Source organism: Megalops cyprinoides, chromosome 21 (assembly GCF_013368585.1).
Source record: "Megalops cyprinoides isolate fMegCyp1 chromosome 21, fMegCyp1.pri, whole genome shotgun sequence".
Lineage (NCBI taxonomy): Eukaryota > Metazoa > Chordata > Actinopteri > Elopiformes > Megalopidae > Megalops > Megalops cyprinoides.
This window is the reverse complement of record NC_050603.1, coordinates 19,342,880-19,367,213: the sequence shown is the minus strand read 5'-3', so window position 1 is coordinate 19,367,213 and position 24,334 is coordinate 19,342,880. Positions and strand designations below refer to the sequence as shown.

Genomic DNA, 24,334 nt, shown 5'->3' with positions numbered 1-24,334 from the left:
GACCCATTGTGAATATTACTATGGTAAAGAATGTTGCTCATATTCATAACAAAATCAATGCTTATTATTATCTACTGTAGGTACCCTCACCTAGGGCAGACTACACTAGCAACAGTAACAAAATCACAATATCAAAACCTAGAACATAACGTAACATTTCAATATGATTTCTAATGTAACACTGATAATGCAACATGTCAATATCATACGCTGTAGATGGAACCAGGAGCCTCCTTCTGATCAAAATAAAAAAAGCCACCGTCGGTACCAGGTTTGTAATTAGGGATTAGCCGCTGGGTCAGTGTTATGATTAAATTCATGTCCAGAGAAGAGCGTGACCCCCGAGCGCAGTCACTCTCCCACAGTCCCAGCGAGATGGAGCCGGCTGATAAAGGGCCGGGGGTCGGCCTCTGATCCATTCAAAAACATGCAAAGAAAACAGGCCCCCGGTGGGGTTGCCAGGACCTAAGATAAACCCGGCAAAGACGGACATGGCCTACAGTCTCCGCTCGCGTTTGTTTTTGATTACGCCCCCCTGCGAAATGCTTTGGAGCATCTCGGCTGGCAACGCCCCGCCTCCCCTCCCCCCGACATCTACCAAAGGCATCAGTTCGTTTGCCAAAAGCAGACTGAGGACCTCAGACAAACGCATCAATTGAATCATTTTCAAAAAGGCCTATCACGTGTTCTTATTTTCTTATTGTCATATTTTCAAATGTCCGTATGAAAGTATAGCATTTTTAACACCCCCCGTTCAAAAACAAATCAGGAAATGACAACCTTTATCAAAACAATAAATAAGGAAAGTATTGTTACAGTTCTTGTCTTCAGCGAACTTATTGAATTTTATGTGTGAATTTTGTCAACCACCATTAAAGCAAATCGCCCAAAACCCTAAATTTAAACAATTTGATATCATTACAATATAACTATGATGCAGATCTAACCAGGTTGTAAAGTTATGTCACAGTATAGGTGTGAAAGCTACATAATTTCTTATCAAAAGCACTGCACATGTGAAATATGAAACAAGCTTAGTGCGCAGCTTAGTGACACTAATGTATGACTACTAAAATAAGCCTTTGTAATCATGGCTGGACCACCAATCATATGACACAAATATACATTAATATTCACCACAGAAACATATGAGGTTCAAAACAAACCCAGGAAGCTGGATGCATTGCAGTAATACTGTGTGCATCTTAATCAGTATTGAAAAGAGGGTGGATAACAAGGAGGGATCACAATTAAAGAGTCCATTCACAAAGTTAATTTATCTGGCAGCTACTTCACCATTAAGAGCGTGTCTGACGGTAAATACATTATGACATGAAACCAAATGCGGAGTAAATAAATATTCCATGGCCTAAAATGGATATTGAAATGCTAAGTGATTTACTGGTACTCCCAGGGAGAACATAGCTTGAGTGCTTTCAATTTCCCGTGCAGAGAGATTTCTTTTAATACATTTCGAAAATGCGCCAGGCCTATATAGATTGCCATTAAATGAAGGCATTCAGCTGCCAATTTAAGCAGAAAAGAGCACTAAAGACCTTAACTTCACTTCACTCCTAATGCTTTTCATTACCTACAGCAACATTACTGATCAGCTTGTTACATTCAGGATTAAAGGATCAAAGTTTTATGCCTGTACACCATTGATTTTGCAGCCTCCCTCCCATCAGCTCCCTCTAGTGTGAACATTAAAGGTATAGCCTCACGCTCACAATCTCTCCTCGGTGCATAAACAGTTTCTATGGAGACAGTTGAATAATTGGCCCGCGGTATGCGCCCGTGCGTCTATTGTAGCGGCAACCCGTACTGACTCGCAGATTGACGATAAGCGCGGCAGTCGATTTGATCGATACGCATCCACCGCTTGCAAAGAAGACGGATCAGCCTCTCCGGCAGAGGAGTGGGAGTGGGGGTGGGGGGGTGGGGGGGGGCTGCTTTCGGCCTTCCAAACCGCCCCTTACCACTTGAGGGAGAGTACTGCCACAAAAATGAAGTTTAAAATTGATGGCTGTATTCTGCAACATCCCTTCAAGGTAATCAGATTTGATAGATTGGGGGGGGGCGCAGATTGTTGCCACATGTAGGCAGTTGCGACACTCTTGTGTTGTGGTGTAAATTTATGAAATAAGGACACAAAAGTTTTTATGAGGAATCATCATTTGTGTTTGTCTGCACATCCTCCAAAAATATGACACAGAGTAGGCTAAGTGCAAAGACCAATTACCAAGTCTTGGCATATTCAATAATTGATGACTTAGGACACATTTACCCTCTGTTATAGAGCGGATTTGTTGGAGATTAGAAACCCAAACAGAAAGGCTCCATCGGTGCAGACGTTCATTAGTTACGGTAAAATGCTCTAATGCAGTTCCATTTCAATTTAACTTGCAGTGGATTGTGGGACCTCATTTCTCACGCACATCATCTTTTCTCTGAAGTCCTCTCTACACTTTTACACCAGCTACTGTATAATCACCAGGTGAGAAAATGTCTACAGAGCTGTTCCTCGTTGCCTGTTGTTTTTCCGTAATTATCTTCATAGTTTGTTATGAGCTCGGAGATGGGGACTTGGCCGAGCGCTGGAATGCTTCATTGTCATTTACTCTTGGTACTGAGCTGAATAAGGACTGCCTACAGAAACCTTAAGCAAGATTTCAACCAAATAAGGATCCGAGCATGCTGAACCCCTGTTCCAAGAAAAGTCTTGGTGACTCACAGAAATGAAATGGCTCTTTTTTCTCCCAGCTTTGTCTCAAGAAATCAGAACCAGCCCTGCGAAAGTAACGGGCTCATACATACACAACATTCCTGAACCACAGTCTTCTCTTATCTGCCTTTCATCACCGGGCAGAGCTTGACAGTGCTTTGAGTCCCACACGAAAAGCACAAGACAGGAAACTCCTTATATACGCTATACATACTCCCTCTGTAGTTGGAGCAGGTAGCTGGGATACATTCAATATCTGCAATGAACAGATGTCTCTCATTTCAAAGCTTTACACAACTACATATGCTTAGGTCGTGTGGACAGCCTTGGAGATATCAAAAATAAGAAAAGGAAACCTAACGCTAACAAGGTATCATTCTGGGAGTCAAACTGTGTAATGACAGAGGGACTGACTATTATGTGTAAAGCCAAGAGTGCCTCAGACTAAAGACTAAACTGGAATAAAATTCTCTTATCAAATAGGCAAAAACACAGAGAGAGAACAATATGCCTATGCATGGGTATGAAGAGATGGATTAAGCACCTCTGTCTAATTGAAATGTCTTTGAAAACATAACAAACATTGCTGAAGCATTTTCTAGATGGAATGTAAACACTACAAGTATTAGAAATTTACATATTTTTAAAAGCAAACAAAGAAAAAAAAAGTCAATGACTCCTAATGAAGAGTTTATAAAGAATGCCCGAAGAAATTCCCCTTAATGCCACAGGTTTTAATCGACTTGTCTGGCCACATACCAGAGGTGGAAAACCCCGGCTTCAGAAAGTAAAAGTCCTACCATGTTCTAGCCATTCACTAAACAAGGTGATTTCACTAATTAGCTCCTCTACCTGGTTGAAGAATTGTGCTAATTAAATACAGCTGGTGTAGTGCATGGGTGGAACAAATACGTGGCAGGACATTTACTTTCTAAAGCCAGGGTTTTCCACCTCTGCCTCGTACATTTCCATTTTAAAGTATCATTTTTTTGTATCATTTAGCAACAAAAAATGCTCACATACTGGAAATTGTACAGCATACAGTTTTAACTGAATATGTTCTTATATTAGCATAGCATTATATCATTATATATAGCATTATATATACAGTACATATCACCAATCACAGTCTGCATGGAAAATGTTATGGCCTACTTCATGGAACCTCATTTCGAGATGCATACTGCAGTTGTTCTACAGAAAGCAGCACCATCTGCCTTGTATGTTTTGGAATGTTTAAGACTGGTAGGGCTTTAACATCAATTCACAAATTAATTGGGTACCCTAAATCAGCATCTTTGCTCTAAGGTTATTTTGAATGATCACTACGTAAGGTTTTCTTTTGAAGTTTCATCAATAATTTATTTTTAAAGTTAATGTCATTGTGAGGAAACACGATATCAATGAAATTATTGACTTAATTTTTCTGCTATTTTCAAGAGTACACATAGTCAATTTGATTTATCCAATTTACTGTAGTAGTAGTCGTAGCAGTAATAATAATAATAATAATAATAATAATAATAATAATAATAAACCTTGCTGTTCACTCTGATTTACCTGAGTAGAAACCATCTGTTTTGTAGCCACATCCATTCTTCAGAATTGCTATGGATTTCAAAGCTCTCTGTGAGTTAGAATGTGTTTCGCCTGTTAAAAACAATTTATGCACAGAGCCATCTAAGCATATGCCTGAGTCTGAGATAACATTTACTTAACAGAATCAATTTCAAACAGCTCGGAAAATATTTGCTTGGAGAGGCGCCTTTTTCTTCTGGGATGTCCTTTCGCACTGATGTGAAACACATGAAACAGAAATGCAACAGGAAGTAAATGAACGAAATGTTGATGGAGAGAAGATGCTGGGGCATCTGTGAGAAGATACCTTGAGGTAGAGAAACTCATACTCACGTTGGATATTAACTATAAGAGGTGATAAACACAGAAAGGAAACAAACCAAAATGTCTGTGAGGAGCTGGAGCAATGCAGAGAGAGGACAGTGCCGGTAGCGAAAGTATGTTAGCGAGAGAGAGAGAAAGAGAGAGAGGGAGAGACATATTGCATGATTAAAATTCGGATGAGGTTCAGAGAGATGGGGGCCGCTCCATTGGTATGCAAGTGACGTCCCGGCCCCCAGAATACATTATGAACTAGCGGCACGCTAATACGCCATGCAATCATCAACGGCAGATGGAACAGTTGGCGGTACACGTCCCATCAAACCCCTCTTGCTTGTCAGGAAGATGTATTAATGTCCCCGCCCGCATCCTCCCCCCCCAACACACACACACACACACACACACACACACACACACACACACACACACATACACACACAAACACGCACACACACACACACGCATGCACACCCCGATTTTATTCCCAGCACTTATTTATTTATTTCCAGTTGGATCCTCAGCCCTGCTATCTCTCCCCTGCCCCCCCCCGGACCTCTTCCGGGAGGCCCCCGTTTCCAGGCCGATCCCCACGGCAGCAGCTCCTCCCGGCCCGCCTCGCCCAGAGGCAGGTGGCGAGCAGTCGCTCCGTCCCACCCCATCAAATAAGGTGAGGGCCCTGGGACTGCATCAGCTCGCACTCGCTCAGGGGTTACCAGCTGCGGCAGCTAACAACCTGCGCAATTTAATATTTAAAGAGGCTGCAGACTACTTTCTTGTGTATTCCTTTTATAGCGCTGTTGGAAAACGCCATTAAATTTGCATAACTCCGCCATGGACAGGCCGCATGGAAAAAAAAGAAAAAAATCCATAATGCTATGAAAAAGAATACAAGTAACAGATAAGCCGATACACAGAGCTGCCGGGCTCTCGCCTGTGCTGTGTATTCGTGATTCGTATGCGATATGTGGGCCGACATGTCTGAGTCATGGCAACAAGATAATTTTTTTATTGCAATACTGCTGTTTTGGAAAATATTTATATTGTGTAGTAACAAAATTGAAAGCTGAGATTGCTGTATTATAGAGACAGACTAGAATATGATGCAGCCTACCAGAATCTTGAGAATTTTTCTTTGAAGTTTGATCAGGTGAATTAATTAAAAAAAAGAAGCATTGTCATTTAATTCAATTTCAGCTACCAGCAGGCTAACAGATGCAGATTGCACTAAAAAGGAATGAGGGCATAATGAGATGAGATGAATTCAGTTGTATTCCCTCTAAATTCAAGGTCATCTATTTCAGTGGTAGGATAACACAAATCACAAATATCTCCCGATGAATAATATCTCAAATAGAGTAAGAGCTGGAACGCAATTAACCATCAAATGTTAATTTACCCAGCTAGAAAGATAAAGTGCACCGCGGTGTTATCTGGTATAACAGTGTACATTTTTTAAGTTGAAAAAATTCAATTATGATTGCTAGCTATTATGCAAACATCTCATAAGGATTTTAATGCTTATAATACCACATCTTGTGTAACATCTGTTCATATTCACAGTGAACAGTGTTACTCTCATGTTTTATTGGAAAAACCAAAAGACAACAATCTGACTAATGCAACAGGCAGATATATACAGCATGTATTGGCTCTTGGTTTGTTCAGCACAGAGTCTTGCTTGAGTATAATACATCCAGGATTAAAACCCAGAACCCTGCTTGTCATCAGCACTATTACCATAATGTCATACACACTGGCTCTGCTGATCAACACAGTGCCATTTATCTGTTAAAAAATACACACACACACACACACACTTTCTCTAAATCTTATTTGCATTCAACATCTATGATAATGTCATCTTCTGACACAAATAAAGGCTTGTGGAATATTTCAGAAACCTGAGAACAATGTGTATGTGTCTTTCAAAGGGGAACCTTTTTTCTTCTTCTTCTTTTTTTTTTAACAGAAAAACAAACGTGACCTTTCAAAATACAAGTCCCTTCTTCTTCCATCCTTTCTCCTTCCTGTTTTAACCATCTGCTTAAATAAGGCCCCAAAGACCTGAAGCATGGAATGAGAAACGAATGCTGAGGAACAATAAAGTTGATTCATGGTTTTGCACTAAGGTGCTTAAAGGGACTTCTATTGAGAGACTTGAGATTTGTGCCTTCTTTAGTTACCGTGCACAGAGATATTAGGCACTTGTTATGCAGGATGGCAAAAACACAAGAGTACTTAGACAGTGCTCTAAGTATTTAATAGAATCTGTGAATGCATTATTTAACAATATTGCATTAATAACCCCAAATTCCTCCTTTGTGAATTCATGCAGTTGTGCAGTTTCTCTAGATGAAATAAGCTAAACTATGAAAATGGAAACAGCAAAAAAGCACAATTAATCACCTCCATTGTAACAATTGTTTTTTTTTTTCAGTAAGACAACTGTGTGACCCACCACCACACAAAATAATCTGGAAGTATTATGTGGGTTATGTCTATGTAATTTCAGAAAAAGTAATTTAGCATATTTGCAATTTAGCAACATAACCTATAGGACATAGGAAATAGTATAAAAACAATATGACATCAAGCAGATTGGGATACTAAGACAGACGATAAGAGAATAGAAACACGTCATTTTTTCCTCATTGTTAATTTTGAAGAGAACCCCTAATTTTCCATTATTACTACCATTATTAGAATGGTATCACAGGCTATATTTACATGCACAAAACATTCCGGATAATGGTACTTACTCTAGTTACGGTCATGTTCCAAATAAGATGTTTACATGCACCATGAATTACGGCCACTTCTAGTATTCCTGTACACATGCTAATCAGAGTATCCCGAATGGGCCTTGTAAAGGACAGGCATAAATTTTCCCACTAATTATCTTGTTTGGAAGAACAGCATGAAAGATGCTTGCTTTTGCTTTATCTTGTGTTGTTTTCTTAGCACTTAAGCAAAATCACCTATTGCAAACAACTGTCCTCACTGCTCCAAAAATGCAGACGTTTTTGTTAGCCATGACTGGTAGCTAGCAAGTGAATACTGACCCACAATTTCTTGCAAAACACTGAAACATGTGCAGACGTACGTTTACAGGAGGTATATTCTGAATAATTGTTTGTAAGACTCCATTTATTAGGGGAATATCTCACACGTCTTATTTGTGTTTTTCATAATCGGGATACTGGTGTGTTGAGCTTATGGTTATTGCAATCGGTTATTTACATGACTCATTTTACAGCTGAAACACTTGAATGTTTGGGTTAACAGAACATTAATGTGCAGTAATTGAAGTCATACAGTATATATATACATATATTTAATCAGCTAACCTGGACAAAATGGGTATCACTGAAATACAGGCACTGCAAAGGTGGAAGTCTGGTTGCCTAATGGCTTTTGACCTACCGTGGGGCTACCTCTCAACTCTTCCCCACCATCTACAGCACTTAACTAAAAGGACAAAGTGCTCCTGGTTGTTCAACCACAGCCTAGTGAACCACACAATATCTCCTGCAAGAGACTTCCTCCTTGCTTCACAATTGTCTCTTCCCGACTATTTAAAACTGGACTTTCCAGGTTTTATAATTGCTGTGACTCCTTTTATTATTATTTAATTTTTGCCAGTGTTTACTTTCAAATTCCACCTCCAGCTCCTTAGGGCTTGAACTTCCTTCCAAGTGGTAAAATAAGTGACAAAAAGAATCGAAATCTAGATAGCTAACCCTGACTGCAAACTTAAAACCAACAAATAGAGAGAAATCTGCTAAAAATGTTTCCATGGTAATAAAATTATAATTCAGGCACTTAAAAGAGTGAGGGAGAGGGAGTGCTTAAGTTTGCTCACTGAATAGATTGTGATGACTTCAAAACAATAATAGCAAATGCCCACAGTAGCTCTTACTACCAGGCATGAATACAGATTTTAATGCAGACAGCCACAAGGCTTATTAAAATTGTATAAAGGGTAGCTACCTTAATAAATAAATGAAGTATAAAGTAGGTATCTAGTAGTTCTAGTTGAAAAAAATAGATATCTGTAATTTACCGCAAATCACCACATGCTTTTGCCCATTTTATGAGGATATGTTCTTAACAGTCACTTTCTAGGAGGATGGAAGGGCTTTTGGGCAGTGAGGCTGCTGTCTTACTAGTTCAACACATTTGTCAGTGTTTATCTGTCAAAATTATAGAGGACTTCCCAGTGATATTGGCTAGTTGCCAGTGGAAGGCTCCTTCTTGGTTCCCCAATAAAGAAAAAAATTTAATGAAATTTGCATGTTATTAATGTTATTAATCATTATTTCTGTTAGGGTACACTGGAAATTTATTTTGTTTTGTTCCTGCTCCTAGAAAAATGTTGTTTGTTTCTATTTTTTGTTTTTGTTTCCTGAACCAGCGCTATTTTTCCAGCAGGGGATAATAACTGGGTTCAGCCAAATTCTGCAAACACCCCCCCCCCCATATGATCTCTTGTTTTAAAAACTCACAGAAAAGAAATCTGCAACCTTGAGACTGCAAAAAGGCCAAAGGCCACTGCTGGAAGTGTTGATGTACCTGGACGCTTTTGCACAACTCAAACAACCCTCTCAGCCTGTGTGCAGATCTGGTCCCAGCCTCACCAGGGAAAACAGAGTCCAGAGGAAGCAGGACAATTAAAGCAGCGTGCTCCATTTGTGATTCAATTTGTGCTAGAGGCGCTAACCCCCTGAAACTCTCCTCCCCCCCCCCGAAACAACAAATAGCATTGCACATCCCAAATCAGCAATTACAGATGCGTTTCCTCCAGCTCTTCCACTGCGGTCCTCCATCCGAGGAGTTGGCGTCGGCTGCTTGCTACGTTACTCGCAATTTCAGCTGGCTGTCTCGGCAACAGTCACCCACACGGGCTCCCATGTTAAGAGGAGTCAAGTCCGCAGCTATAAATGCCAAATCAATTTTCAACAGATAATAAAGAGGTCCGTGTTTTACATCAGGGAAATGCCATTTTACTATACCAGAATGTGAGCTAATAATATATTGCCCTGCTAACTGAAAACACAGATACGCGGTAAAAGAAAAACAGACGGGAATAAAAGGAGAGAGTGGAAGAAAAAAAAAAAAAAACAGAACGACCTGGCGGCAGAGTGACGGTTTGTTTCTGCCGGGACCTCCATCTGCAAGTGTTTTCAAAAATATCACATGACAGGGGCCATGTGTTAGAAATTACAGCCAGTTAATTTCTCTGCTCAGAAAAATATGTAGACAATTTATGAAATGTGGCCCAGGATGGATATGTACTAAGCAGAACCAGATTCAGAAAACACCCTCTTCCCCTCTTCCCCATCTCCTCCTCTCCGACCCCTCCCCTCCCGAAACCTTAAAATAAGGACTGCAGTCACAGCTGGCAAGCAGGACGTTCTGGGAGACGGCGGTGTGACCTAACGTTAGGGCAATTCAAATATGAACAATCTGCGTGCTGCAGTGTCCACAGTTGCTAATGGCTTTGAGTGGAACAGACTGGGGTGATTGCTTCAGGCAACAACAACAAGGTCATTGGCAACTCACCGGATGATTCTGGGACAGAACGCATTAACGTCTGAGCGTACTTTTTAGAGTTCTTTTCTAATGCCGGGGAACTGAAAAGCAATTGATGCTGCAGGACCCAAAAAAAGAGAGAAAAATCTGATCTGTTTCTATTGTTCCCTTCATCAAAGCTTGCTCCAGCCCTTGCTCCTTTAAAACCCTCAGCCTTCAGATTTTGCGGGGGTTTGGAATAATAAGGTACATGTGGGCGTGGTGTGTGAAAGGCTTTGAGCAAAGCTCAAAAACCCTGAAACCTTGAGTGGAAACTGCATTTCAGGTTGTTCCAAAAATGGCATACCATGATAAAAAAAACCTCTTGGAGTAACCAGAATCACCTCAGAATCACAAGAATCACCTCAAACTGCTTTGGGCGGACAGGCTGACAGTGCAGCCTGCACAGGAAGCTAGAGGGGCACAGTTTAGCTGCCTGTGAGCAAATTCTTAAGCATGCTCAAAAGCTCTTTTCTAGTCTAGCCCAATCATCAATGGATCACTGTGTGATGTCACGCTGTGACTGTTGTAAGTGTGGCTACACTGAATACATGAGAGACAGCTTGGAAATGGTGATTTAGAAGCTGACACTCAGAGCAGGGCAATGCTATAGGCTTTGTAACTCTGCCTAAGCTGAATACAGGTATAATGTTGGAAAGTCAGCCACAAAACTAAGGTAAACCTTCACGGTTTTTAAATTCCTTTGCCTTTCATTTTCCCTCCTTTTTCACTCTTAACACTGCAATTGCCTATTGTGTAATTGACTTGTCTCAATGCAACATGCTCTGTTCTCACACACTGGGGGTGGAATAAATGCAAACTACAAGTCCCACAATGCACCAGCAGAGCAAACAAAGAATGTGGAATCAGCATGCCTCCCTGATCTGAGATACTCATAGGCACCTGACAAGCTGCACGGTGCCAGGAGTGATCTGAACCCCTGCCAACAACACCCACCCTACCGCAGCGGTAAGAGGCCTATTGTATTTCAGCGAATGACGTAGCTCAGACATGACTGCGGTCTGAGCTGTAGGCTGTAGTCTGTACTCAGAAGGAGCCTTAGCCAGCTGAGCCACTCAGGAGCTGGTAATTAAATTTCTGACCAGGACAGGAAACACAGATATTTGATGATATCTGATATTTCAAACAGTAAGTATTTATCTCCCATATTATATAATATTCATCTCCCCTTCATAACAGAAAACAAAACTAGGGAGTTGCTTGACTTTCTTTCAGCTGTGATTTTTAGGACTAAAAAGAAGGCCCTTAAAAATAGGTTGCCAATCATCTTTAATTGTGCCATTTCTTAATCCTATTTGTACGTATTCTTTCTTTTATCGATAGTCTGACTGTCGAATTAAAATGAACTGTAATCAAAATATTTTCTGTTTTGTTCATTTCTTTAACCTATTAAATCTGACACAGAGAATGTCACCTGTATGAATTTGGAATTTCTATCCTGTGAGGATTCCCGTGCCAGCGCAAACAAAAAGGTTGCGCCTCTTGCCTCACATTACTAATTTAACATACACTGTGATACAACAGCAGAAACAACACGCGTTACCTCCAGCAATAACAATAAACGCTGCCGTTCCTTTAATGCGCCAAGTCCCAGTCCTCTCACAGATGGACGCCACTCTCTCTGGAAGTGCGCCAGGGCCTGAGCGTGCTGCCAGCCGCCTCGTCCTGAAGGAGAGGTAGCGCGAGTGCAGATGGGTGTCCGAAATAGCCCAGCGTCACTTCTGCTCAAGTGTCCCTGACCTGGCGCGCGCCTCCGGTCACATCTGCTTCCGACATTCCCCCCGGAGCACGGGGCGTGCGCACACACACGCACGCACGCACACACACGCACACACACACACAAACACACACACATACACATACACACACACACACGCACACACACACACACACACACACACACACACACACACACACACATACACACACACACAATAACGCACACACACACACATACATAAAATCACATACACACACACACACACACACACACACACACAATAATGCACACATACATAAACACAGATGCACACGCGCGCACACACACACACACACACACACACACACACAATAACACTCAAACATAGATACATGCAATCACACACACACACACACACACAATATTGCACACATACATAAACACAGATGCACACACGCACACACACACAGACACACACACACACTTGTACAAAGCTATACAACAAAGCAATGTCTCTCCAACAATGTAGCACTGCACTGTGATAAACAATGACCCCCGCAACACACACACACACACACACACACACACACACACACACACACACTCGCCTCTCCTGAGGGGGCAGCCTGGCTCACCCTGAGATGCCATTCCTCTTGCTGTGCCTGTACACAAAGGGAAGAACCCTCCAACAAGGTCCAGCCTCACCACCTTATCACTCATAACACAGGCTACATGTACTCTATACCTACTTCCCCTTCGCACAGCACCCCTCAGTCTCACCCTGCCACACTCCCACAAAAATCCTTTCCATGTAAAACAGCATGTTCAAAAAATGCCCCTGAATTAACATACTACAATTGTAACAATCTGACTTTACATACTATCATATTATTCGGAGGAAAACACTAAAATGACAAACTGTTCTTTTCTGTTGCTTGGCTATCATTCTTCTGAGAGTAACCACTTATCACAACAACAGCAAGACTTCAATTTCACTTCAAAGGAAAAAAAAACACAACGATAGAAACTTAGTTTTGTTATATCCGAATACTCAGACAACAATCTGCAGCACAGGACACAAAATGCACAGCTAAATAAATGCAAAACGCTTGTATAAGGAACACAATGACACAAAATAAGAGACAGGTCTAACACTGTAGTATGGGATGAGGAGACTGAGAATGTGCTCCCAAAAAGCAACACTTTAAATCTTTGTGATGTGTCACCTTTTTGTCCCTTTGTCATTTTCCGCCCCTCCAGGCTCTGACACTTCAGATATGAGTGGGGAGGCGCTTCACGCACTTAAAGCCGTCCCGTTTGACTCACGTGGACCCTCCATTGATATCTCAGAGCTCGTTCCCATTCAGCGCCGCGCTGTCATTAATCCTCTTAGCGTCCGTCCCTTTGAAGCAGCGATCCCGGCTGTCTGTGGAGCCGGCGCTACCCCGTCTTAAAGAGCATCCTGAGGCGGCCCCTCCGCATTTCACCAAAGCCGGCGCCGAAACGTAAAAAAAAAAAAAAAAAACAAGTCACCACAACTGGCAGCGGCGCGGTACCTACTGCACCCAGAAGGCCACGGTGGTGAGGGAAGCCGGCAGAGACTGTCTCACGGCACCATCTGCGAGGCGGAGGGACTGCACTGCCTCCTCTGCTCGGCACAGACCGTCCTCCCCCATCCACAAACAAGCCGCCAGCTGCAAGCTCTCTCTCCCTCCCTCCCTCCCTCTCTCTCTCTCTCTCTCTCTCTCTCTCTATCTATCTCACTCTATCTCTCCTTCTCTCTCGTGCTCCCTATTGCTCTCTCCCTCCCTCTTTTTATCGTTCTCTCCCTTTCTCCCTTTCTCTCCTTCTCCCCCCCCCCCGCTCTACCTTCCTCTCTCCCTCACTCTCCTTCTTGCTCTCTCTTCCCCTGTTCCTCCCTGACTCTATCCCTCTCTTCTTGCCTGCATTACCTGGAGATTGGCTGCTCTTCTCACGACCACCCCTTGTGCTCGCTGGGGGTGCATCCAATTCATCTGATCCATCGATTTCAGGTTCTGACCACATGTCTAAATCAATGTGCAAGCACCAACATGCACAGAGACGTATCCAGTATCAGTTTGATAGTGATTCAACAGTGGCACAACATTTCTGCACACAAAGGTGGTTTATTTACTTTTGACCTGTCTTTTTTTAAGATTTTTTTAAATGAGACAAAAGATGGCATTATTGTTCATTTTGAATTTATTAATCATGTTTCAACATGGCAAGGGTGTTCACTCCTGCTTGTATTTTAGTGTGGCTTTTTCAAATGGTCTCTGACCATGGTGAACCAAACTGCACTGTAATGAACTGTTGTAAATTGACAAGCCTCCCAAGTCTCCCACGTATTGTGGCCCATCTACCAATGACCATCTGTTACAGGTCACAGCCTGTAGTCCTCCTACAATGCTGGCCAGTGTGTCCGGTAGGCACCCAGAGGAGGCTACTGCTAAAACAAGAGAGCCTTGCTCCTATGCTCACATTACCCTTTCCAGTTGGGAAGAATGAAACCTGTTTCCAATTTCCTACTAGTCAATGGACACAAACACCAGCCTCTCTCAGAGCCCTGCCTGGACGCTCCAGGGGTCAAGCGAGAGAAAAGAGACCCTGCCACTGGGCAGCCCCCATTTCCAATCCTGATTTCAAGCAGTAACACCCAACTTCTGCTTGTAAGCTTTGCTGCCACTATCATGCACATGCAACTGCGTTTTCAAGGCTGATAACTGATGGAGCACCTCTGAATGGTCCGCAAGAGAACTTCACAAAACACACGCACAGAACCATGCATGGAAACATGTCCGTCCCCTCACTGAAACCTGTCCGGCAAAAGGAAGCAGGGATTGTGAGCTCCGCAGATTACATCGGAGATTACTTCAAAAACAACCGCGGCTGATCTGGCCACACATTCACCAAATCATTCGCTGTTACAACATGCCTAAAAATAAAATTACAAATAAAACAACACACCCCTCCACCCAATGGCATGAAACACACACACACACACACACACACACACACACACAGCCATAGTCAAAACTCTCTCCATTGTCCATTGCCCCTGGCCCACCTGGCATCCTGAGCTCTGGTATCTTGGCAGAGGCAGAGAGACTTGCCTGGCCTCCCTCTCTCTCAGCGCTGTGACCGCCGCAGGCGCGGGGGGGTCCCCCTCTCCTCTCGCTTACTGCCCCCTGCACTGGAGCGAGGACGGGAGAGGCGCGCGCCCGCGCGGGGCCATCGGAAGCAGCCGTCTGGGGCCTTTTGCGGGGCGATCGGAGCGGGAGGGCGAGGGGCGACGGGTCCGCGTGTGGCCACGAGACGTGCTCAGCCAGAACAGTGGCAGCAATGATATCAGCTGCCCGGGAACCCCCTCCCTGCTGACTCGCTACCACCATACATTTCACAGCACAGAGAGAGAGAGAGGGAGAGGGGAGAGAGAGAAGGGGGGAGGAAGAGGGAGAGGGGCGGAGAGAGTGGGAAGGGGGACACGGAGGGGGGGGGGGGGGGGGGAGACAGAGAGCGAGAGAGGGGTGAGAGAGAAGGAGGGGAGAATGGGGGACAGGGAGAGAGATAGGAGAGAGAGAGAAGAGGGGAGATAAGACAGAGAAAGAGAGGGGGAGAGAAAGAACAAGGGTGGGGCAGAATAGAATAAAGAAAGTGGGGTCTCTAAAAAGTCTCTAAAAAGCCAGGGGAGGCCTGAATGTATATAGGAATGCAGACCAAAGAATCAATTCCTGTAATCACTGCTGATGCATCAATCCCCTGGATGGACTTTATCAAGTATCTAGTTACTGCTCCAGCCACTTACACACAGAAGCATATTGCAGGAAGTGTGGCTTTCTGTGGTGTCTGCAGAAGCCAGACCACCTTGTTATGAGCCACAGGACTCCAGCATTCATTCAGAATAACACAAGCCCAAAAAACATTAACGAAAACATGGTTTGAATTAAACATAGCATTTGTGATGCTTAAGGTGCCACATCGCAACACAGTAACATTAGTTCTTTAAAAGGCCATCATAACGCTTAAGCACAACTGATACCAACCAATAGAAAGGAAAAATGCAAACGGTCCAACTGTATCCTAAAATCCTGGACTGTATTAAAAAACAGCTCAAATTTGTCAACAAAAACACACCATATATAAAACTATAACGTTCTGAATGTGCTACAGCTCTTGCTTTTCAGCGATGAGTGACACTCAGTCTCGCTGCACAACGGCAGCAGTGCCAAAACCACCAGCACCAGCCGCTTCATTAAAAAGGGAGAAAATCAATTTTGAGACTCCTAACAAAGGAGGCACGTCTCCTTCTGCTGCTGTGTTTTAAGTCTCTGGAGTGACACCCCCCCCCCCCCAAGCCCCCACTCCCCGCCCGCCTGCCCCACACACACACACACACACACACACACACACGCACACCCTTCCCTCCTCTTCTCCGGCTGCCATCACTGCATGTGATTAACATATGTCTGGGTTTTCTGTTGCTGTCAGCTTGAAGGCATTTCTTCATGTACGCCAGATGACTTCCATGTGGGAGAACGTCGGAGAAAAAAAAACAGAGGCTTGCTTTTTCTTTTCTTTCATTTCATTAATATCGCACAGCCACCCCTCCCCCCCCCAAAAAAAAACATGACGCATACATGTTTGGCACTTTTTGACGATGGCCGGCCAGCCTCACTTGGCGTGGGTAGGCCCTTACTGTGCCACCACTGTGGGACGGGGGAGCTGGGGGGTGGTCATAGTGGGTGCCCCAGAGCAGCCCTAATTGTGACGGTCTCCTGATAAGCAGCAGCAATCACTCGCCTCAGTCCTCGAGAGGTTGCCTCGTCCGTCTCTCTTGCAACACTCGGACAATCAGGCCCGGGCTTTTACCCCCCCCGCACACACATAAGGACCTCCTGCCAGCTGCGTACCTCTTAGAGAGAGTCACCACATCAGTATCTACACCGCTAGCACGCAACAGCAGTGTTTGCAAATAAATCCGCACTGCAACCGCTGTATGCCTGCGAGATGAACTCATTACCAGTCACTGTCACCTTTTAGACTCCAACGCTACTGCAGAAGCACGCAAAGTTCATGCAAGGTCTCCGTTTTCGTATTGCTGCATTAAAAATTCAAAGTGGGAGAATGCATCATTTAACAAATGCCTGCACTGTACAGCTACAGTGTGTAAGGTGAGATTCTCAATTCTAGACCTAATTACTGCGTGACAGCGTAGTAACACTGTCTATGTTATATAATCTGTAAATTAGAATTCATAGAAATGTCATTGTCGAGGCTTGGGAGCGTGCCAACGCTTGCACTTTAGGCTGCATCATACGCTCCCGTTCCCCTTCGTGGCATGTCACCCGCACTGCCGACACCATGCAGCTTTCTGAAAGTCACCTCAATTCGTACCGCGACCCTGAGGACGGCTGTCCTGGACTCGGTGGCCTTCTCTGTGCTGGGAGCGGTCCCGCTATCCCGCCAGCTGCTGTAATTACAGTCGGCTCATTGATCTGCCCCGCAGCTTTCCATGGGGACCCCCACGTTCGAATCGACCGCGAGCCGAGGGTCCCGCCATGCCACGCTCCTCGTAATCCCCCTCTCTCCCACGCCGCAACACTCGAGTCCGACACGGAGCCTCCCATGATGCTCTTGGTTCAGCGCTCGGGAGGCATATTGAGCGATTAACAGCCTGCCTCCTGTTCTCCTTCACCTCCTGCCAAATCTGATGAATATTTTTCAAAAAAGCAACTATTTAATGGGCAACTCAGTAACTGTAGTTAATTATTCCCATAAGTAGAAGCCACAAAAGCACAATATGTATGGAAGTCTTGCCTTAGTCTAATTTGGGGAGGGGACAGAAAAACACTTACACTGTAAGCTGTTGGCAGTGGCACTCCAGTCCAGTTTGAACGTAACAGAAGAAGTCAAAATCTGCTGACCTGAGGGGAACTGTCTACAAATCCAACCACTCCGGCTCCGCTCCGAGACAGAAGAGCCTTGACTGGGAGCACATCATCTCCCCAAACTTAATGCCTGCGTGTACTTAAAAGGAAAAAAATAAAACTCCCTTTATAACCATGCTGGCTTAAACCATCACTTACCGTCAGGCGGCGGCGGCCATGGCGTGTGAGAAAGGCCCCATCTCCAGCCCAGCCTGGCCAGCCTCTCACTCACCCTCCTCAGGACCCACACAATGAGAAGCCAACCCCCCCCCCCCCCCCCCCCCCTGCTCACTGGGTGCTAAATGAGTTATTTTTAAAGAGTTGCAACCTCATTGATTTTATTGGAAAGCAATGCACCAAACTAAATTGTCTTCTGACCCCAACCCCCCCCCACCCCTGAAGGGGGACCACCACCCCAGTTTTCAATGGCAGGGGAAAATAATAGCAAATATATATTCAAACCGGGATGATAAAAGACTCCTTTAAGCCCAAGTTGCATTAACAGACTGAAAGAGTAATAACAAGACTCCCCCCGGCCCCTCCCCCCAAAAAAAGAGAAAAAAACATGGGCAAAGGGGTTTCGAATGGAGAGTTTTACATGCGGGGAGCCTTTAACAAAGCTCAATAGGGCCTCTCTCTGGCTTTTTTGTGCAAGACTTGGTAAACTGAATGGCCTGGCACTCAATGATGAGCCAATGAGCTGTTGATGAATAGGGGTGACTCCCACACACACTCACCCCCCCCCCACCCCCCCCATCCACTCCATCTCTGGCTGTGGGTGTCCTGACGGAGGCTGATGCAGCAGGCCTGGAGGGGCGGGTCCTCCGTGTCCGAATTTCAACGCTCGCTTGTTCGTCCTTTCTCTCTTCGCCCGCTGACCACCAATATTGGAGATGACACCGGTTGAAGAAGGGGGGGTGGGGGGGGGGGTGTGGGGGTGCTTTGTGGCCCGCTGGTGCAGAACAAAGAGGACGAATTAGCACAGCTTCCCTGTGCCTTCTCCTGCCTCCCTGAAACCCCCAGGGCCCCGATTTTCCACACAGCTGGAAGCTATTAATGCCTTCCTACGGCAGCCCACAAGGAACAGACCCGCCGAAAAGCGGGGATGAGAGCTCCAGTTATTGGATCAAGGGGGCCTGCCCGACCTGCCTGTACGCCTGCAACTCTTCCGAGGCCCCAAAAGAGTACGGCTGCCAATTAGGGCAATGAGAGGCAGTGATAAATGGCGGTCGGCCGGGCCTCTGGGAGATTGAGACACGGCTCGAAAGGAGACAAAGGCATTCGGTCAGCGCGGCCACCTCCGGGACGCGAGGACACGCCCACGGACACAGCGAAGGCTTCTGCGGCTCCCAACGAAGCAGGAGCACCAGCTGCAAACGTCCAAACGAGCCAACATTTTGGCAAATGCGGGTTCGGGAATCCACAGGTAGGAGGCCATGGAGTAGCCAGAGAAGCCGGACCCAGCTAACACTAAAACCTCCAGAGCTTTGCACACGAAAGAAAAAAGGCGGATAATCAAAGGCATATGTAGTCATGTATTTTACAGAAAAAAAGATAAAGATCAGTATTAGAGGTGTTCACTATCTTAGGTGCCAAACTTAACTGAAAGGCTCGCCCACAAGCCCACCAGCTTTAGCCATGTCATACGAACTCTGTGCAGCAGGAGAGGTGAGACCACAGAACAATCTCACTTTCCCTCTCTCCAGAAAAAAAGAAAAAAATGCATCTCTATTATAGTTTTTCGGCTGAACTGGAGCATCCAAGCGACATCTCACAAGAGCTTTAATTGACTTAACAGGTGCTGCACTAGAGATAAAAGGCATTGTCCCACTATCCCCCCCCCCCACACCACACACACACACACACACACACACACACACACACACTCACCCCCCCCTGCCTGCGTGATGAGGGGACGGGTAGTGTTGAAATGTGAGGACAATAGAGCACGCTTCACTGGGCTCCCCCGCCCCCCGGTCAGAGAGACAAAAAGCCGCAGCCTCGCCTGTGTGTATGCGCAGGCCCTTGCCATCTGGCCTGCACCAGCCCCCCTCCCCAGCCCCCCCCCCCATCTCCTCCTCCCAGCTCCCCCCAGAATCGCACCGCGGGCCACAGTGGCTGCCTCCTCGCCGCCGCACTCCGGAGCAATTCAGGACAGACCTGCATCACCTTTTCAGCTTGTACACCCACCACAATAAATGCTAATGAGGCCGACAAATGACTTTTGGCTGAGGGTGGGCGTGTAGGACAGGGGGGAGCGGTGTGGGGGGGGGGGGGGGGTAACCCCTCTTTTCTCCAGAAATCTAAGCGGGCACCTCTTTCCCCTTGGTGGAGAAGGAATGCCTGGCGAACCGCTTGAACGCATTTCTCTTTCCACGGCGCGGTGCTTCCGACCGCTTATCAGAACAATTCTTCAGTGTTCCTTTATCTACCGCTACTACGACAAACCCGATTCTGCTAAATCACATACGTGCTGTTTTTTTTATCTCTGACCTACCTTTGATTAATTTGGATACAGGCCAATCCCTAACAATCACGTATTAGAAGTGCCGTCTCGGAATTCAAATTATACCAAGTGCCGTCATCACAACAAACATTAGGGGCTGGGATGTTTTTCGTTACCAAACAGCTGCTATTAAAGAAAGAGATCCCTTGTCAAGGCCTGCTGTTTGGGAGGTGGGAGGGATGGTTCTGTGGGGTTGGGGGGTGGGGGCTGTTGGAGTTGGGGGGGGGGGGGGGGTGGGTGGCAGAATTTTTCTCCTGACGGCTGGCCCAATCCACTGCAAGGTGCTCGGTGAGCTTCACTAGGTGGAGCTAGCAGTACGTCTCTGTGCCAGCTGGCCTCAGAGCCAGTCTCCTTTATTCTGTCAAGCGGTGCAAAGCCATGATCCTAATTAGCGGGCAGACCCCTCTGCACGCGTCTCCGAATCCGCTGCCACAGATGAGACTTTAAAGCAGACGACGTCCACAGGCTTCACAACCACAGGCCCCAAATGCTGAGACCTCTCTTTTCTTTGCCAGTCTAGGAAACACTTCCGCCCCACCCAAACACCAGACTCTGCTACACTGACATCTAGGAGTGAACAGGAAATGTTCACAAATGCATACATTACCAGAAATATTACTGATAAACGGCGCACAAGTATTTCTCACTTGATTTGAACAGAGAAACAGCAGTCAAACGGTTAAGGAGCCTTACACCTTCTTTGTTTTCAAGCAACACTTCCCCACATGCTTGTGATAAAAGCCCATTTACGAAGTCTATCATACGAAGACAGCTATTCAACTTGATCGATGGCGATATTTCCGCATTATGTGATGCAGCACCTTTTCCTGCTGAGGAATCCGACGCCTCGTCGGGTCGGCCTCTGGCACCCGCCCGCCCGCCCGCCACGGCGACAGGGTAAAACGAGCGAACACGAGCCGCGGACAGAGACAAAGGGCTCGGATGATTTCACGGGGCCTATATTTAAAACCATCTGCATATTTCATGAAGCACATTCCCCTTGCCCGAACATGGCCCCTTAGCCTGTGGAGAGAACGAGAAGGAGGAAAGGAAATGATCCGCACACGGGCTGACGTGCGGCTGTGCCCATTTGGGTTTGATATGCGTGTCGCTGCCGAAAGTGTGTTTTTGGTTGCTGATCTTAAAAGACTGGAAGTGAGCATAACCATTTCCATCCAGGCTTCTTAAAACACTTTCATTGTTACAGTGCGCAACACCCTTGCAAAAGCACTCTCAAAAATTCAGGGATGCACTAGAATGTTCTCAAGCTATTCCCTTTCCATTGTGGGACTTTTAGACTCCAAACCTTCTAGTGTTTTTCCCCTAGATGGTGTCCTGGGTTTTTCCATTTTTGATACCAATCACAAAATTTCAAAGGATCGCTGTGTATAAGTACTTCTGGTTATTTCTGGAGGTCCTGGACGCTGTTGGTCAGTGGTGGAAATACCCTACCGCTTCTCTGGCTACCATAAGCACGGCAAAACAAAGCGACGGGAAGCTGTCTGTGCAGCCGCGCATGTGAGGGCAAGTGACTTCCAAGAACCGCCGGGCACTGCTGGTCACAGCTGGTCGCAGCTGGTCACAGCTGGTCGCTGCTGGTCACAGCTGGCCAGTGGTGATGCTCAGTAGATATTTCTACTCACACACAGTCCTCCCCTCATACACAGTCCTCCCCACACACACACACGCACGCACGCACACACGCACACACATACACTTGACACACACACACACACACACAGAATAATAAAACAAAACAAAACAAGAGAAATCTGTCAGTGCGGCCGGGGCTTGGGAGGCGAGAGTGCAACACCAACAGGAACCTGCGATTCCTGGCCCAGCCCTGCTGCACACAATGCGCGGTGAATAGAAGGAACCGGAGCCCGGCAGAGATAGGCCGCTGTCAGGAACCAGGCATGACGGTGCAGGACGGACAGGACCCCCGGCCCGTGGGGCAGGATGTCGGAGCGGCGGGGCTGGGGCCCCCAGATATCCCGCTTTCACACACTCTCCCGGCCGGGATGTTTTGCTCTTCAGGTAATTAAAGTCGGAAGCCAGGGCCGGTGCCGCTCGGGCCTGACCCCGCTGTCACCGGCTCCGCGGGCCCCCGCCATATCTGCCTTCCGCAAGAGCTGCCCGGGGCATCAACAAGCCTCTGCCACTTCTCTCCGCTCTCTCCCAGCGGTCACCGAGGAACACCCAAAAAAAAAAATGTCCCGAGGTCAGAGCTGCCCAAACATGCCACTGTCCCGAGGTCAGGACTCCGAAAACAGGCCACTGTCGCCAGCCCGGCCCCACCTCTTCCCCTGACAGAGACAGAGAGGAAGGCTTAGCCCAATGCTGTTTTTTTCCCACTTCTTAGCACAGCTTTAGGTCACTGACAAATTAATTCTGCCGGGTTTTCCTGGTTTACCAAGAGCAGGGCCCATCCTTTGAATGTTCCCAGTGTCACCCGTGAATCACAAAGGCTAAAAAGGGAGGGCAAAATTTATGTGCCTGAAAAAAAGCAACATCCCAAAGTGGGATGTGTTTTGTCACTGTTTCTGAGATAAAATAAGATTTTATGGGTGGCTTTGCTTTGATTGAACATACCACCTTAGCAGAAACGGTACCACAGGACTCAACATTTCAAGTCAAAGACAGACAGAGGGACAGGCAGACATGGAGCACCATGCTGAGGAAAATAACTGATCCAGCATCAGATGGGGGCCTTATAGGCATTGCTATCTCAGGTGAATACCACTGTGTAAGAACACATTATGATGGCAATAAACAAAGCCATCCCGCTATGCCGCTGACCCAGGTCACTGACACCCCCTGACCGCTTGCTGAAAACAGGCGATGTTGTTGCCCCCACTCCCCCCAGCTGCTTGGCCGGGACCTTCCTCACCGCTCTGCTGCAAAGGAGCTCTGCGGAGCTCCACGGAGACACTGGGAGGTTGGGAGGGGATGGGGGTGGGGGGAGCGGGGAGAGATGGGCGATCGGCTCGTGGGCCCGCCGCCGTTGCCATGACAACAGGTACTGCAGATATGTTGTCTGCGGGAGCGGCCGTGCGATCTGTGAGTGCACACCCGGAGTGCACATTATGTGTGCGCAATATGCTAAATAAAGTTACTGTCACCACCAGGGAGAGAGGGGAGAGAGAGAGGGAAATGGAGAGAGAATGGGGAGAAGGAGAACAAGAAACACATTTCCATAAATAAAATATAGCGGCAGCATGTGGTGAGGGATAAGTTATGTTCAACCTTGCCTGAATCAAGATCGCCTCATGTCTGACTCGTAAAATGAAATACTGTCTCGGAGCATATGTGGGCCATTAGCATCACTCGCCCACTGGTAAGAAAGCTTCTTAGCCACTAAATCAAATCCAAGGCAGTGCTGGGTTGTCAGAGGGAGGGGGGAAGGGGTTTCGTGGGGGTGGGGGGGAGGGGGGCATTTCAGCCCCTCAGATGATTTCAAGTTCTCTCACTCTCCCCTTGCCTCCTTGTAGAGAACTACACCGCTCAATGTATGCAACAGAGCTGTGTGGAAAAAGCTGGGGGAAAATCATATTCAGATTGGATGCTGCACATTCCCCCCCTGCGCCATAGGGCTCCATTCATACACTGATGATGATATTTACCTTAACACCGTGATGTTTTCGCTTCTGCGGGGCGCCAGGCAGGGGGACATGCACGCTTACTCCACCTTGGTTTGCGGCGAATTCGCCGTTAATTTACACCTCATCCGCCGCGGCACGCCGCAAATGGCATGATAAATCTCTGACAGACCCGGACGGTAAAATGTTTTTTTTTTCTCCCTGTTTGTTTGTGTGTTGTGCTTGTTTTTGCCTGAGGTGTTTTCGTTTCGTGGGGGAAAAGCTGGGTTCCGCTGCTTCGAAGGACATCGACCCGAAACCCCAGCCCTCTCCCCCCCCCCCACCTCGGAATGGCGGTTCAAAAACGAGGCTTCGTGGAGTCCAGTC

The 24,334-nt window shown here is 46.3% G+C and overlaps 1 protein-coding gene across 5 annotated transcripts in view; it reads right to left on the bottom strand.

Moving 5' to 3' along the window:
* runx1t1 (RUNX1 partner transcriptional co-repressor 1) overlaps positions 1-24,047 on the bottom strand; it is a 48,741-nt gene extending 24,694 nt beyond the window's left edge. For 4 of the 5 annotated variants that reach the window (XM_036555540.1, XM_036555543.1, XM_036555541.1 and 1 more), the window contains exon 1: positions 13,142-13,208. In XM_036555540.1, coding sequence (XP_036411433.1) covers positions 13,142-13,160 — 19 coding nt within the window. In that variant the 5' untranslated portion in view covers positions 13,161-13,208. Of the gene's footprint in view, positions 1-13,141; positions 13,209-23,992 lie in introns of those variants that run through there. The other variant, XM_036555545.1, reaches the window with a different exon arrangement.
* Between the last annotated feature and the right edge of the window lie 287 nt (positions 24,048-24,334).